This window comes from Protopterus annectens, chromosome 1.part1 (genome assembly GCF_019279795.1).
Source record: "Protopterus annectens isolate FY-2018-M chromosome 1.part1, PAN1.0, whole genome shotgun sequence".
Lineage (NCBI taxonomy): Eukaryota > Metazoa > Chordata > Ceratodontiformes > Protopteridae > Protopterus > Protopterus annectens.
In genome coordinates this window covers 459,719,949-459,734,619 of record NC_056726.1, presented here as the reverse complement: position 1 = coordinate 459,734,619, position 14,671 = coordinate 459,719,949, and the positions used below count along the sequence as shown (strand labels likewise).

General features: G+C 40.3%; 1 protein-coding gene across 3 annotated transcripts in view; it reads right to left on the bottom strand.

Moving 5' to 3' along the window:
- The window catches only part of AGT (angiotensinogen), a 163,475-nt gene that overhangs the window by 89,368 nt on the left and 59,436 nt on the right, over positions 1-14,671 (bottom strand). For all 3 annotated transcript variants that reach the window (XM_044076062.1, XM_044076068.1, XM_044076057.1), the window contains one exon: positions 12,842-13,656. In XM_044076062.1, coding sequence (XP_043931997.1) covers positions 12,842-13,634 — 793 coding nt within the window. In that variant the 5' untranslated portion in view covers positions 13,635-13,656. The remainder of the gene's footprint in view (positions 1-12,841; positions 13,657-14,671) is intronic.

The window sequence follows — 14,671 nt, the reverse complement described above, 5'->3', positions numbered from 1 at the left end:
ATCTTACCTTTAAGCATCCCTGTGACTAGCACTTGCTCTAATACCTGCTGGAAATCACTAGGAAGCCTTAAACTGATAGAAGCACTCAGCTCTCCTTATTAATAAGGAGAAATTAATCATAGGCACTAGACAGCCTATAATTGCAAAGCACCTTGCTAAGGTATGGGAAAACAGCTCCTGTACTTTACTAAAAAAAAAAGCACCAAACCAGGCATGTCCAAGAGTCAGCTTCCGTTGATTTCTCCTGTCCACCTGGTGAATCTGGGCATACTGTGGCAATGTGGCAATTGCCTCATGTACACTGATAACCCTCTCCTCCTACTACCCAACACTACAACCTGTCAGAGATGCACTTACATAGCCAAACTGGAAGCAAAGCTCTCTCCACCCAAGATTGTGCTAGACAGTCAAGAGGAGAAGGTTAACACCCACACTACACCTCAAGCAACACATAGCCCTTCTAAACCCACACCACAAACACTCATATATAGCAACACTAAATCCACATATGCGGAGGCCCTTAACTGTAACCTGCTCAAGCAACAAGGACCTCTGAAGCTGAAATGCAAACAAACACCGGTCGCAACCAAAATGTCACATAGCTCACAACGCCAGTGTGCCACCCAGCAACAGCTCCTAAGGCAAGACAACTTACCTAACACTTTAGTCATAGGTGACTCTATAGTCTGGCACACTGATGTCCCACTCACCAGGTTGAACAAGGAGAAAATGACTGTCAGCTGCCAGGATCCGCCACATAACGCATGCACTCAAGTCACTCCACAAGTACAAATATGACTCTGTCATTGTCCATGTTGGAGTGAATGACTTGAGACGTACCTCCCTGGACTGCATGAAAAGAAACATGGAAGAGCTCTCGGATCATGTGGCCCAGGCAGGTATGACCCTAGCCCTGAGTAGCATCCTGCCTTCACCCAGAATGATACCATAATATAAGAACAAAATGATTGACTTCAACAATTGGTTAAGCTTCTGGTGTCATTCAAAGGGGATCCAATATCTGTCTGCCTGGGATGACATGATCGACAGACCACGATGCTTTACCAGAGATGGTTTACACCTGTCACCCTTTGGATTCAGATTACTGGCTAAGGCTCTTGCCACCCCTATAGTGCCATTTTTAGGCAAAGTTCAAAGGACAAAACCACCACCACCATAACAGGTACAAACATGCAAAATCTGAAGGCAATGTTACTCAATGCTAGAAGTCTAAACCTCAAAATGCACTCTCTCGAAACACTCCTAAAAATGGAGAACATCGATATCTGTGCAGTAACTGAGACCTGGTCCAAGGCTCCAGAGAGCACCCCTGCAATACCAGGCTACAACTCTTACCACACTTTTCAGCCACCAAACCAGGACCGAAACACTAAAGGTGGAGGAGTGTCCATATTCACCAAGCATATTCACACCACCAGGCTAGTTGCCCAACACAATGCATCTGAAATTCTCCAGGTGCAACTAACACTAGGTAAGACTGCAATCCAAATTGTAGCCTGCTACAGATTCCCCACCATGCCCCAAGATTCTCACTACACCTTTCTAAACATACTGGAAAATATTAAGATAGAACCAAACACCCTAATACTGGGTGATTTTAACTACCCTGCCATTAACTGGGAAAACTACTCGTGTACCAACACCTTTGCCCAAAGGTTCTTAGAACTCATAAATTCCAACGCCCTGGATCAGCTAATCCATAGTCCCACCAGGGGCTCCAATATCCTAGACCTGGTCATTACCAACATGGGAAATTGATGTTCCACACCTATGGTCACCCCCTCGTTAGTCAGGTCTGACCATAAGCTAATCACGCTTAACATCCACATCCCACCCCCACCTCCCAGTAAGGAAACCTCCATAAAAAACTTCTCCAAAGCCAACTTCTTGCTACTCAAGTCAGAAGTGACAAACTTCATGACACCCATGCAGATGTGAACTGAAAGTTTGACTGCTACACTAAGGCACTGTACGAGCACATCCCTCATGCATGAATTGTGCCATCCCAAATAGAACCAAGATGCTCTCCTTCAAAAAAAGGAAGCCAATCTGGTGGCACTCTGCCATAAAAAAACTTTACAACAAAAGGAAGAAACTGTTGCAGAAAAGAGGAAAATCCCAGGATGCAAAAAACTCCCTTACCAACCTCAGTAAGAAGCTGAGATGCCTCATAAAATCCTTCAAAGTTAGTTACAAAAATAAAATTGCCAAAGAATCCAAAGACAACCACAAGGCATTCTATAACTATGTCAAGAATCTAAATGGCAATGTTCGGATATGCTCTGAGCTACAACAGAATGGCATTAAATATACTGATCCCAAGGATATTGCCAATATCCTGGCAGATCGATTCAGTGCCAACTTCACCTCCTCTCACCCCCTAAAGGGCCCATCTCAGTACCAAAAGATTGCCAAATTCCGGTAATTACGGTCACACAGGTAGAAACCGCAGCACTCTCCAAAACTAAAAATACACCATCCATGGGACCAGATGACATCCCGGGCTGTGTACTACATGAACTACAAAATGAACTGGCACCTCACATAAGTGTCATGTTTAATCATAGCCCCTTTGGGAAAAAACATGTACCCATGAATTACCACATAAGTGGCAGTACACTAAACACCAAAAGTGTAATGAGAGACTTAGGGACACAGGTGGACAGTGGTCTCACCTTCGATAACAACATCGCCACAACAGTCAGGAAATTCTTCTATGTAGCACACCTCATCACTAAGAGCTTTTCATCCAGAAAAAAGGAGGTCATTGTCCAACTGTAGTCATCCCTCATTAGACCCATTATAGAGTACAATGCTCCATTTGGTATGTACCTCACAAGACATCTGCAACAGCTGGAAAGACTGCAGAAATACCTCACTAAAAGAATCATAGGCCTAAAGCAGATGCTCTATGCTGACCATCTAAAAAAACTCCAGCTATACTCTGTGGCATATCATCTACTCAGAGGCGATCTCTGCTTAACATACAAGGCCATGTCAAACCCAGAGCTTTTGGACATGCTCCACTTAAAGAAATCCCAATCCGTCAGAGCCACATGCTCCAGGGATCTAAACCTTGTCATCACAATGAACAAAACATGCTGGAGGGATAGGTTCCTGACCCAGAGACTCCCCATACTCTGGAATAGACTGGCCATACATGTCAAGCAGAGCGCCTCCTTGGCCCTCTTCAAAAGGAACATTGATGATTGGTGGGAGATAGGAAATTCACCCCAGGGATCACATCAATCACCCTGCTAGACAGGGGTCCAGGGAAGTAAATATTGTGGGATGAAATATCCAGGGAATTGTTATGGCTAGGCTTGTATAGGCCCTAGGGCCATTAGCCTAGTACCAACCTATGATGCTATGGAGTTTGAGGTTTACCAGGTGTAGATCTGAGTTAGAGGCTTTTTGGAAGGTGAGGTAGGGATGTGAGTGAGAAATACATTGAGTTGCGGTGGTGGGAGTGGGGCATGTAGAGAATATTATGTGTTGTACGTAGATGTTGTAGGGGCCTTGTTTGGATGGATGTCAGTTTGTAGTTTAATTTGGGTGATGGAGTGAAGGAGAAGAAGTTTAAGTTTGTTAGTCTGAGGCATATGGGTGTTGGGTGTATAGTGGGTGTATAAATGTTTGAGAGGTGAGAGGAGAGAGGGTGAGTGGTTGAAGAGTTGTGGGCTTATTTTACTATAAGAGTGGAAATGAGAGTGGAAGGTTGAGTGTGGGAGTGTAGGTGATTGGAAGTTTTTGACATGGAGTGAGTGTCGGGAGGTGGAATTGTAGATGAGGTATAGAAAGCGGAGAAGCAAGGTATTGGTAAGAATGGTGTAGAGGTAGCGCATGGTAGTTGGGAGGTTGGAGGATGGGAGAGTAATTGGAGAAAACAGAAGAGAGGAGTAGGTAGGTAGTGCAGGGAGTACTGGGGAGGTGGTGAGGATTGGATGGGGTGTGGTAAGGGTGTGGTTAGGCTAGGTATAAATCAAATGAAAAAGAGGATGGGTTGGAAAGGGGTAGGGTAGGGGAGCAGAGTGAGCCTGAGCACAGCGAGAGCGAATGGAGCAGGTTGACCCAGAGACAGAACTCAGGGCCCTTTAGAGGCAATCAACCAGTTAAGGATGATAGTCACAGTTTAGCAAATACAGAAGCAGTGGGGGAGTTATGTAGAGCTAGGGAGTATGTCAGTGTCAGAGAGAGACAGGCAATTCACTTTGGAGAAAGATAGTTACTGCTGGCAGGAGGAAGAAAGAGAGGGGGCGAAGAGTAATAGGAGGGGGAAGAAAAAGCTGATAGGGACTAGTCTGAGACACAGGGAGAAAAAAGACTGAGGCAAGGTACAAATAGGAGGGGATGGGGGTGTAAGTTCTAGTAACAGGGGAAATGGAGGCCGGTCTATATCACATAGTCAAATTTTCGAACATGGAATGTTCGAACCATCTTGTTCGAAGTTAAAAAACTTCGACTATGAATAAAAAATAAAAAAAAGAAAATAATACAAATAAACTGTTATAAGCAGGGGAGAAAGCCCTCCTGCACCCCCACACTCCCGCTACTTAAATATACCAACTCCGAGATTGCACCACATTGAACAAAATGGAAACCTCAACAAAAACAAACTGTAAACTATTAAAAAAGCGGATCGCACACAATAAGAGAGCTGGAACACAGGTTTAATACTCCACAGATAAAACCAAATACACGTAAGCGCTTTCGGCAAGTTCAAATAACCCGCCTTCTTCAGACAACAACTGGGTTACAAAGAAAGTATCTTATACTCCATAATTAAATGCATGGAACCAATCGAATTGAAGTGCATTATTACTTTGTCAAAAAAACCATGACAACCTTAAAAAGCTACCATCTCAAGCTAAAAATTGCTGAACTATAAAGTTGTAAATACATCATTAGAAAACCGATCACGGCTGCGATGAAATTATATATAGAATGAAAGCTAATATTTACATGATGTGATCCGGACAATAATATATGATATTTTAAAATTATCTATAAATAAAAATATATATATATATAATTAATTAACTTTCACTTTGCCACATAACAAAACAAAACTAATGAACTGTCAAAGACCTAAGACAAGTTGTGACTTGTACATAATATTAAAATTCAACCAACAAAACATGTGTAACAATTTGTAATATGACCAATAAATTATTATCACTTAGATTTACTAAGTATATAAATGAAAGTTATTTAAAATAATACATGTAAAATGCAAAAAATACATGTTATAATATTGAAATCAAAATAGAAAGAGTGAATAACCATGTTATACCACCTACTAGGATGAGAGATAGGCAAAATAAAAACTCTAGAATATATGCTCACTAACACGTCAATAAACCTTGCTTTCAAATAGCAATTATCGTGTAGATGATATATTTTACTTATGAGATCATTATATTCTAAAGGTATATGTACATACATAAGTGCATTTTGCTAATGGCTAAGTTATTCTATTATAAAATAACCTCCTAATGTTTACCTATTATAGGATAACCATTTCAGGACACATTTTATAGATAAACTTTCGTTAATGCCTGGAAATACCTGAGCTCTCGTTCTAATCTGCCATAGCAGTTCATCTATTTCCAAAAGGATTTGCCATGGGCCACCCCTTGCATCCTTTTCTCTTTGCTGTAAAACAAAGAAATGGAAAACATGCCCTGGAGAATCTAAGCAATGTCTGGAAAGAGCATTGTTGACATCTGCTTTCATAATTGCATACTGATGTTCATAGATTCTGTTTTTTAGCTTTCTCTCGGTTTTCCCGATGTAAAAAGCTTTGCAGGAATTACACAATGCTGCATATACAACAGCTTTTGATTCGCATGTGTAATGACCTGTGCATTTGATGTCATTGCCATTGATGGTACATACTGTGGCTACTCTGATATGTTTGCATTGAGAGCATGATCCACATCTATACATGCCCCAAGGTCTATTAGACCTGGAAACTAGTTTACTCTCAAAAATGCTTTTCAGATTTTGCCCTCTCCTATATGTAATCCTAGGGCAGTCACCTAAAAGAGTGCATAGGGATCTGTCCTCTTTAATAATTTGCCAATTTTTATTGACAACTTCTCTAATTTTGACAGAATCAAAACAATAGGTTTGTAAGAAACTGGTGTTAAACTTGTCGCTTTCATTGTTGTCAATAGAAAGGGTACAAACATCTGATTGTGTGATATTATTAATATGATCTAGATTGTTAGTCCTACAACCCGAGAGTAAAGGAAAAAAATATCCTGACTCTCTTTTGTTTGTTACTTCAGTAAGCACATTCAAAACTAGAGACTGAGGATAACCTCTTGCTATAAACATGTCAGTGAGTTTACTACACTCAGCAGCAAAATCAAAAGAATCGCTGACCATACGGGCTGCTCGAACCATCTGTCCTTTGATAACAGATTTCTTTTGGTGATAGGGGTGATTGCTCGAAAAATGTAGGAAGGCGTTTGAATATGTTGGCTTCCTAAATATTCTGCTTTTAAACATTTGATTTACTCTATCTTTGATCAATGCTATATCCAAATAATTGATCTCTGCATCATCAATATTATATGTAAATTCTAAAAATTCTGTCGATTTTGTTAGTTTATCAATAAATATTGGAATCAACCCTCTATCACCTTCCCAAATGCAAAAGATGTCATCCTGGTACCTAGTGTACCAGGAAACATATTTAGAAAAAAGGTTTTCCTTGAACAGATAGGTGGACTCCCAATGTGCCAGTACTGCATTGGCAAATGAACCACCGCAGGGTGAGCCCATAGCGACACCTGAGGTTTGTAGGTAATATCTATCCTCAAACATGAAAAAATTATTAGATAAGACAATTATATATTAATAATATATATTATATATTTATATATTTATTTATATATATATATATATATATATATATATATATATATATATATATATATATATATATATATATATAGGTTTATTATCATGTGCTTGACTCACAGGTGGTTGAGTCTTCATATGCTCAAAACCATTCTATGAAAGTCAGAATGCTGAATTCTGGTATACCCAACAGAAACAACAAACCTGGAAACTTCCTACTGCTCTGGACTCGGGAACAAGCTTTACTATGGATCCAGAAGGGGTCAAGGTTGGACAGCTGGCAAAGTTGTTTTTTGACATTCCGACATTCACAATGAAGGACTCGTGCAGATGGACTAGACTCTGTGACTCAAGTTAATGATAGTAAATCTGTATGTATATATCTATATATCTATATATATATATATATATATATATATATATATATATATATATATATATATATATATATATATATATATATATATATATATATATATATATATATATATATATATATATCTATATCTATATCTATATATATATATATATATATATATATATATATCTATATATATATATATATATATATACATATATATATATATATATATATATATATATATATGGGTCCCCTTTAGAAGCTCAGGTTTTCAGAAACTCGAAATTCATATTGCTGGGGCAATATGATTCATTTTCCAAAAACTCAAAGCTTTTGAATGAAGATCATGGTGCATTGAGGATCAGTGAATTTACCCTTTTTCCCACTGTAGTGCGATCTTGAAGATGGTATATATAGTATGCGGGGGGTGTGGAGGTCCATTGGGCTTGCCTCCCTGCAAAAACGTACAAAAAGAAGGTAGGCATTTTTTTTTTTTTAAGTTCAAGTTTTCTAATACTCAATCATGTCGTCTTGACAATATGAATTTCGAGTTTCTGAAAACTCAAGCTTGAGACACTACAATTCCAGTCTCACATAGACCTACCACGACAGCAAACCAAACACATAAACACACAAAAACATACTTGGAGGCTCTAAATAAAAATCTGCCTAAGCAGCAGAGACCTCCAAAGCAGACACCAAAGCAACCGCTACCCCAAAACAAAACACGTGCAACACATAACTCACAAAGCCAGTGTGCCGAACAGTCAGAGCCCTTAAGGCTAAACAACACACCTGATACACTTGTAATAGGTGACTCTAACCTCAGGCACACTGACGTCCCGCTCACCAGGCTGAACAAGGAGAAGGTCACGTGAGCTGCCTGTCGGGCGCTAGGATCCGCCACATAACACAAGCACTCAGGTCACTCCAAGGCAAGTACAAATATGACTCAGTCATTGTCCATGCTGGTGTGAATGACCTGAGACATACCTCCCTGGACTACATGAAAAATGACATAGAGGAGCTCTCTGAGCATGTAGCCCAGGCCTGTATGACCCTGACCTTGAGTAGCATCTTACCCTCACCAAGAATGATGCCACAATATCAAGACAAGATGATCAGTTTCAACAATTGGCTTAAGTATTGGTGTCACTCAAAGGAGATCCAATACCTGTCTGCCTGGGATGACATGCTCGACAAGCAATGATTCTTCACTAGGGACAGCTTGCACCTGTCACCCCTGGGCTTTCGGATATTAGCAAAGGCTCTTGCCACCCCCATAGTGCCTTTTTTAGGCAAAGCTCAAAAGACAAACCCACCTCCATAGGTATCACAAGGGATAAGAAACTAAGAGTAATGCTACTCAATGCCAGAAGTCTAAACCTCAAGATGCACTCACTCGAAACTCTCCTTAGCATGGAGAACATCGATATCTGTGCAGTAACAGAAACCTGGTTTGAGGCTCCCAAGAGCACCGCAGTACTACCAGGTTATACCTCATACCATGTTTTTCGGCCCCAAAACTTGGACCGAACCACAAAAGGAGGGGGAGTATCAGTATTCGTCAAAGCTACCCACACCTCCAGGTTGGTGGCACAGCACAAAGCATCAGAGATTATCCATGTGCAACTAACAGTGGGTAAAACTGACTTCTAGTTTATAGCCTGCTACAGACCACCCTCCCAAACCCAGGAACCCCATTCGGCCTTTCTGAGAACACTGGAAAATATGAAGGTCTCTCCAAACACCATTATATTGGGCGACTTCAACTACCCAAACATAGACTGGGAGCATTACTCTAGCTCCAACACCCTAGCCCAAAAGTTCCTAGAATTTATAAATTCAAATGCTATGGAACAACTTGTTGCCACTCCCACAAGAGGGGAAAACATACTGGACCTGATCATCACCAACATGGGGACTCTATGCTCCAGACCAGAAGTGTATCCCTCACTGGTAAGATCAGACCATAAACTAATCTCACTAGGTATTCACATCCCAACCCCAGCCCCTGCCCAGAAAACCACAGTGAAAAACTTCTCTAAAGCAAATTTCACACTCCTTAAAACTGAGGTGGAATCCTTCAAAGCCCTGGGCCTGTGGAAAATACGGCCCAGACCGCAGAATCCTTTATAAACGCATTCTATGAACACCTTCAGGAATGCATGGATCATGCAATCCCAAATAAAACCAAGACCCAATCCTCCAAAGTTAGGCATCCTGTCTGGTGGACCCCAGCCATAAACAAACTATACAATAGAAGGAGGAAGCTACTACATGACAGAGCAAAATCCCAAAAAGGGAAGGCATCTCTGATCAGTATTATCAAAAAACTACTGGCACTCATAAAATCGTCGAAAGCCAGCTTCGAGAAAAAAATTGCACAGGACACTAAGGATAATCACAAGGCTTTCTTTAGTTATGTTAGGAAACTGGGTGGGAATTCCCAGATATGCTCAGAATTAGTCCAAAATGACAAAAAATACACTGAACCCACAGACATTGCGAACATCCTAGCTGACAGGTTCAGTGCAAACTTCTCCCCCCCTTCCCCACCAAAAAGGCAAATATCTATCCCAGCAGATTGCTGCCGCCCTGACATCTCAGATGCTCAGGTAAGAGCCGCCCTCTCCAAAGCAAAAAACACAGCATCAATGGGACCAGATGGTGTCCCGGGCTGTGTCCTACATGAACTCCAAGAAGAACTAAACCCAAACATAAAACTACTGTTCAATCTCAGCCTCACTACAGGATATGTACCCAAAGAGTGGCGTACAGCAACAGTGGTCCCTCTTCACAAAGGTGGTGCCTCAACGGATCCTGGAAACTATCACCCCATAAGCCTGACTAGCTTGGTCTGCAAAGCTATGGAAAGGATCATCATGGACCTCATAAATAAAGGTATTGGGGACCTACAGACACTGGATCCTATCCAGTTCGGCTTTGTTAAGGGCAGATCCTGCCCCTTAAACCTGGTTGATTTCTTTGAAACAGTCACCAAGGCCATTGATGAGGGGAAGGTTGTCCACACAACCTACCTGGACCTTGCAAAAGCCTTCGATACAATACCTCACTCGGGCATTATAGATAAGCTCACCAGCTTAAATATAAACCCCTATGTCACTAGATGGATTGCAAACTGGCTCAAGGACAGAACCCACATGGTTAGAATTGCTGGAGCCATGTCAGACTCCAAACCAGTTACAAGTGGCATCCCACAAGGCTCAGTCCTGGGACCTCTCTTGTTTGGTATATATTTCTCGGAGGTACAGGCTAACACAGAAGGACTGTGGCTGACCAAGTTCGCAGATGTCTGCAAACTGGGCACCATAATTGACTCTCCAGCCAACACAAGCATCCTACAAAAGGGCCTCATAGAAACAGACAACTGGTGCCAGAGCCATGGCCTCAAGCTAAACGCCAAAAAGTGTATAGTCATCCCCTTTGGCAAAAACAAAGTGTCCACAAATTACCACATAGGTGGTAATCCATTAAGTACGGAAGAAGTAATTAGGGACCTGGGGACCCAAGTTGATAGCAAGCTCTCATTTGACAACCACATGGCCAAAGTGGTTAGAAAAACATTTTATATAGCCCACCTAATCATGAAGGGATTCACATCTAAATCAGGGGAGGTCATCATGCCTCTTTGCTCATCCCTCATCAGGCCCATAATTGAGTACAATGCCCCTTTTGGGATGTACCTTACCAAACACCTGCAGCAACTGGAAAGACCCCAAAAGTACCTCACCAAGAGGATCAAAGGGCTCAAACAGATGCCATATGCTGCCCGGTTAAAGAAACTCCAGCTCTACTCAGTGGCATACCGCCTGCTCAGAGGCGATCTGTGCCTGACGTATAAAGCCATGTCCAACCCGGAATTGATGGACATGCTGCACCTCAGAAAATCCAAATCCCATCGAGCTACACGCTCGAGAGACTTGAACCTCAGCACTGAAATAAATAGGACATGCTGGAGGGACAGATTCATAACCCAGAGGCTCCCTTCACTCTGGAATAAAATCCCAGTCCAGGTTAGGCAGAGTCCCTCATTGACTCTCTTCAAGAGGAATCTTGATGAGTGGATGGGAGATTGTAGGTTTACCCTGGGTATCACGTCTGTGTCACTGTTAGACAGAGGCACAGTATACTAACCTCGAAAAAAGGCATAGCAAAATTCATTTAAAATGGGTGGCGAAAGCCAAACACACTCTGGCTAGGCTTATAAATGCCCTAGGGTAGATAGCCTAGTATGAACCTATGAACCTATATTCTATATATATATATATATATATATATATATATGTTATATATATATTTTTACATATACGTGTGTGTGTGTGTGTGTGTGTGTGTATATATATATATATATATATATATATGGGATCTGTATGGATCACCGAACGGCAACATAACCGAAACAGATTCGGCCGGGCATATTTGTGTGAAAGTGCTTTTCACCAGAAAGCACTTTTGTGTAAGTATGCCTGTTGCGGAGATCGCACTACAGTGGGGATAAGGGAAAATTCCCTTTTCCCCACTGCAGTGCGACCTCGGAGTGAGAATAGTTAAGTAGGGGGGTGGGGGGGTGCAGGGGGGCTTGCTCTCCTGCAAAAATGTTTACACACTTTAATGAAACTTTTTTGGTGAAAGCGCTTTCGTTAAAGTGTGTTCGGTGATTGTGGATTTGGACTATTGAACTTTCGTTCAATAGCCCTAGATCCATATTTATATATGGGTACAAAGTAAATATACACAGTATTGCTGAATTTTATGATGGCAAATTATTGAAATAAAATAATGGTATTTTTATGTCCTGTTTTTGTTTCTTACATTTTTTGACTGGCAATACTTTTACCCCTTAATTCCATCGTTACTGTTAAAGTAACTGTGCCACCATATTTTCCTTCTTTACTTTCTGGAGAAGCCAAAGCAATGCCTTTTTTTTAGGATGGCCTATTCTTGTGATGCTACAGTAGCCTTAATGCCCTTGTTACAGTTTGTGTAACGGACATTGCGGGTGATGGCTAAGAGTTAGACCTGCACACAGAATGATGGTCAGTCAGCAACCATCACCTTTTCAGGCAGGGTGCCCTACTTTGTGGCTCACACTTCCAGCTGTGTACTCCACAAAGGCCATACACCTTCAGTTGTATTCCACTAGACCATTTGCTGATAAGCACCTTTAATGAGATTGTGAGCACTTGTACCAGGTTTAACAAGACAAAAGGTGGCACCATTTGTATCTAGCTTACCTTCAGGAAAGGAAAGCTGTGATTAAAACATACCTCTTTTCCATGTTGTGGTCCATTGGCTACTCAGGCCTATTCTTGAATGCTGGATACTAACGCTCTAGATAAATCTGCCTCTGCAAGCTATTTCAAGAAGTATTATTTTGGGTCGAAGCATTACTATTGCTAAACCAGTATGAATACAAGTATAGCATTTATATTACTTTTATGAAGATATAAATTAGATATAATAAACCTGTGCTAGAAAGCTAAAGGTGAGGTTTTTTTTAACTCTAGGTAGTTCTGTAGTTTTAAAAAGTCAATAAAGCAATAGTCATCTTTCAAACATTCTTACCAGTGAGTTGTATGCCGGTGCCAAACTGTAGGTTTGAAGACTGGTCCAAGTCTTTTAATATACTGCGAACTTTTCCTGATGTTCTCACATAAACAAATTGATTAATTAAGGACTTTGCAGTGGAAGGGGTAGAATGATTTACAGATCGCACAAACAACAGGTCAGAAAAACTTGCAGTGCCATTTAAAAATTTGTCTGACATGGAAATCCCATTATCCACAAATATCCAGTTTGACCTGACTATTTGAAGATCGCCTGCACTGAAACAAAATAATTTAACAAACTGGTCAAGAGTGGCAAGAACCTTGAGTCCATCTGCTTCTGAAGTGCACTTTGGGCCATCTGTTTCTTTTCCCAGTCCCAGCAATTTCTGCAGATCCACTGATGTGTGCCGAGATCCTCCCATGTTGAAAATGCTCAATGTCTCAAAGATGCTTAAAGGAGAAAGTAGAAGGTTTTTTGAGCTGTACTGCTTTTGAGATGTTTTATATAGCCGAAATCCAAGAACATTTATTAACAGCGCTATATATTTGTACGAGTCGGTATCCTCTTGGATCTTATTAGGAAGTTTCTGCTTTATTAGTTCCCACTCTGGAGTAAAAGATGAACACTCAGTAGTAGGTGGTACATAAGTTGATTCTTCAGGAGATAACTCCTTCTCTTCCTTTACAGTGTCATCATCACAGATGTATTGACCAGTAGCAAAAAGATTGAAAGGATGGACATAAACACGATTGCATACTGCAAGGCATATGAAACTGAAGAAATACAATGCTATAATGTTCTTATTCATATTTCAGTGTACGATTCACTATCTGCAAGAAAGACAATAGTGTAAATGAAGTCATTTTATATATAATTTCCAAAATAAATCCACATATAACCTCTCAAAAATAAGCCATTAGAAAATGCCACTGTTTGGATTACAGGTTCATTTACAATTAAAACCATTTAAACTTTTAAAATGTGTATGTTTGTTAATGTAGTAATAAAAATATATACCAGAATTGTATCTAAAGCTACATCAATGCTTTTGTCTTAGTAGTTTATTTTTGCATGTTTAATTTACCAGGGAGGCAAACATGTACTAAGCATGCATTTGTAATTGCAACATGGGATGTGGTGAGGAGGTCAGGGTAGTACTGGAATAATGCATAAATCCATAAGGGCATTCATTTCATAAATACTCAGGCAAATCTTCACCAGGGGACCTGTATTCACATTGAGTACAATTCCAATGAACAGATCTGGCATTAGGACAGCAAGATTCTCAGTAAACTGTTGTTTTAGAGGGGGGTTGCCCTATGTGCATGTGTTTAACCATTAAAACACTGTTTGTATGAGCTTGTTAGTTTTTATTGACCAATGAGTGAACTGGATGTATAAGCACAGGCTTTCATATGTGACTCAGCAAAGTAAAATGACAAATGATTCAGTTTAAAAGAAAAGTGAAAACTGACAGTACAAACCAAAAGATACTCTTAAGTCACTTAACCAGGCAGTGCTCCCAGATAGCCCATGAGAAGTGACACTTTTGTTCAGTTGGCTTACTTAGTTAACAAAATAAAAAAAACAGATAAGGATAACATGCAAAAGCCTAAAACAGCAATAAAGCAAAACCATAGAAACAGTGAGTAAGAATCCATTATAGTGCAACCACTGTAATAATAATTATTGTGGAAAACAATCACAGACTATCTATTAAAAATCTAAAAAGCAGGAAAACAGCAGTTGTAAAATGGTCAGAATCTTTATTGAACTAATTTCTATCTCCTTCATCTTCCTTCTGTATTAAAGTCCAGTTCTGAATAATTTGGCTGTCTAATATTA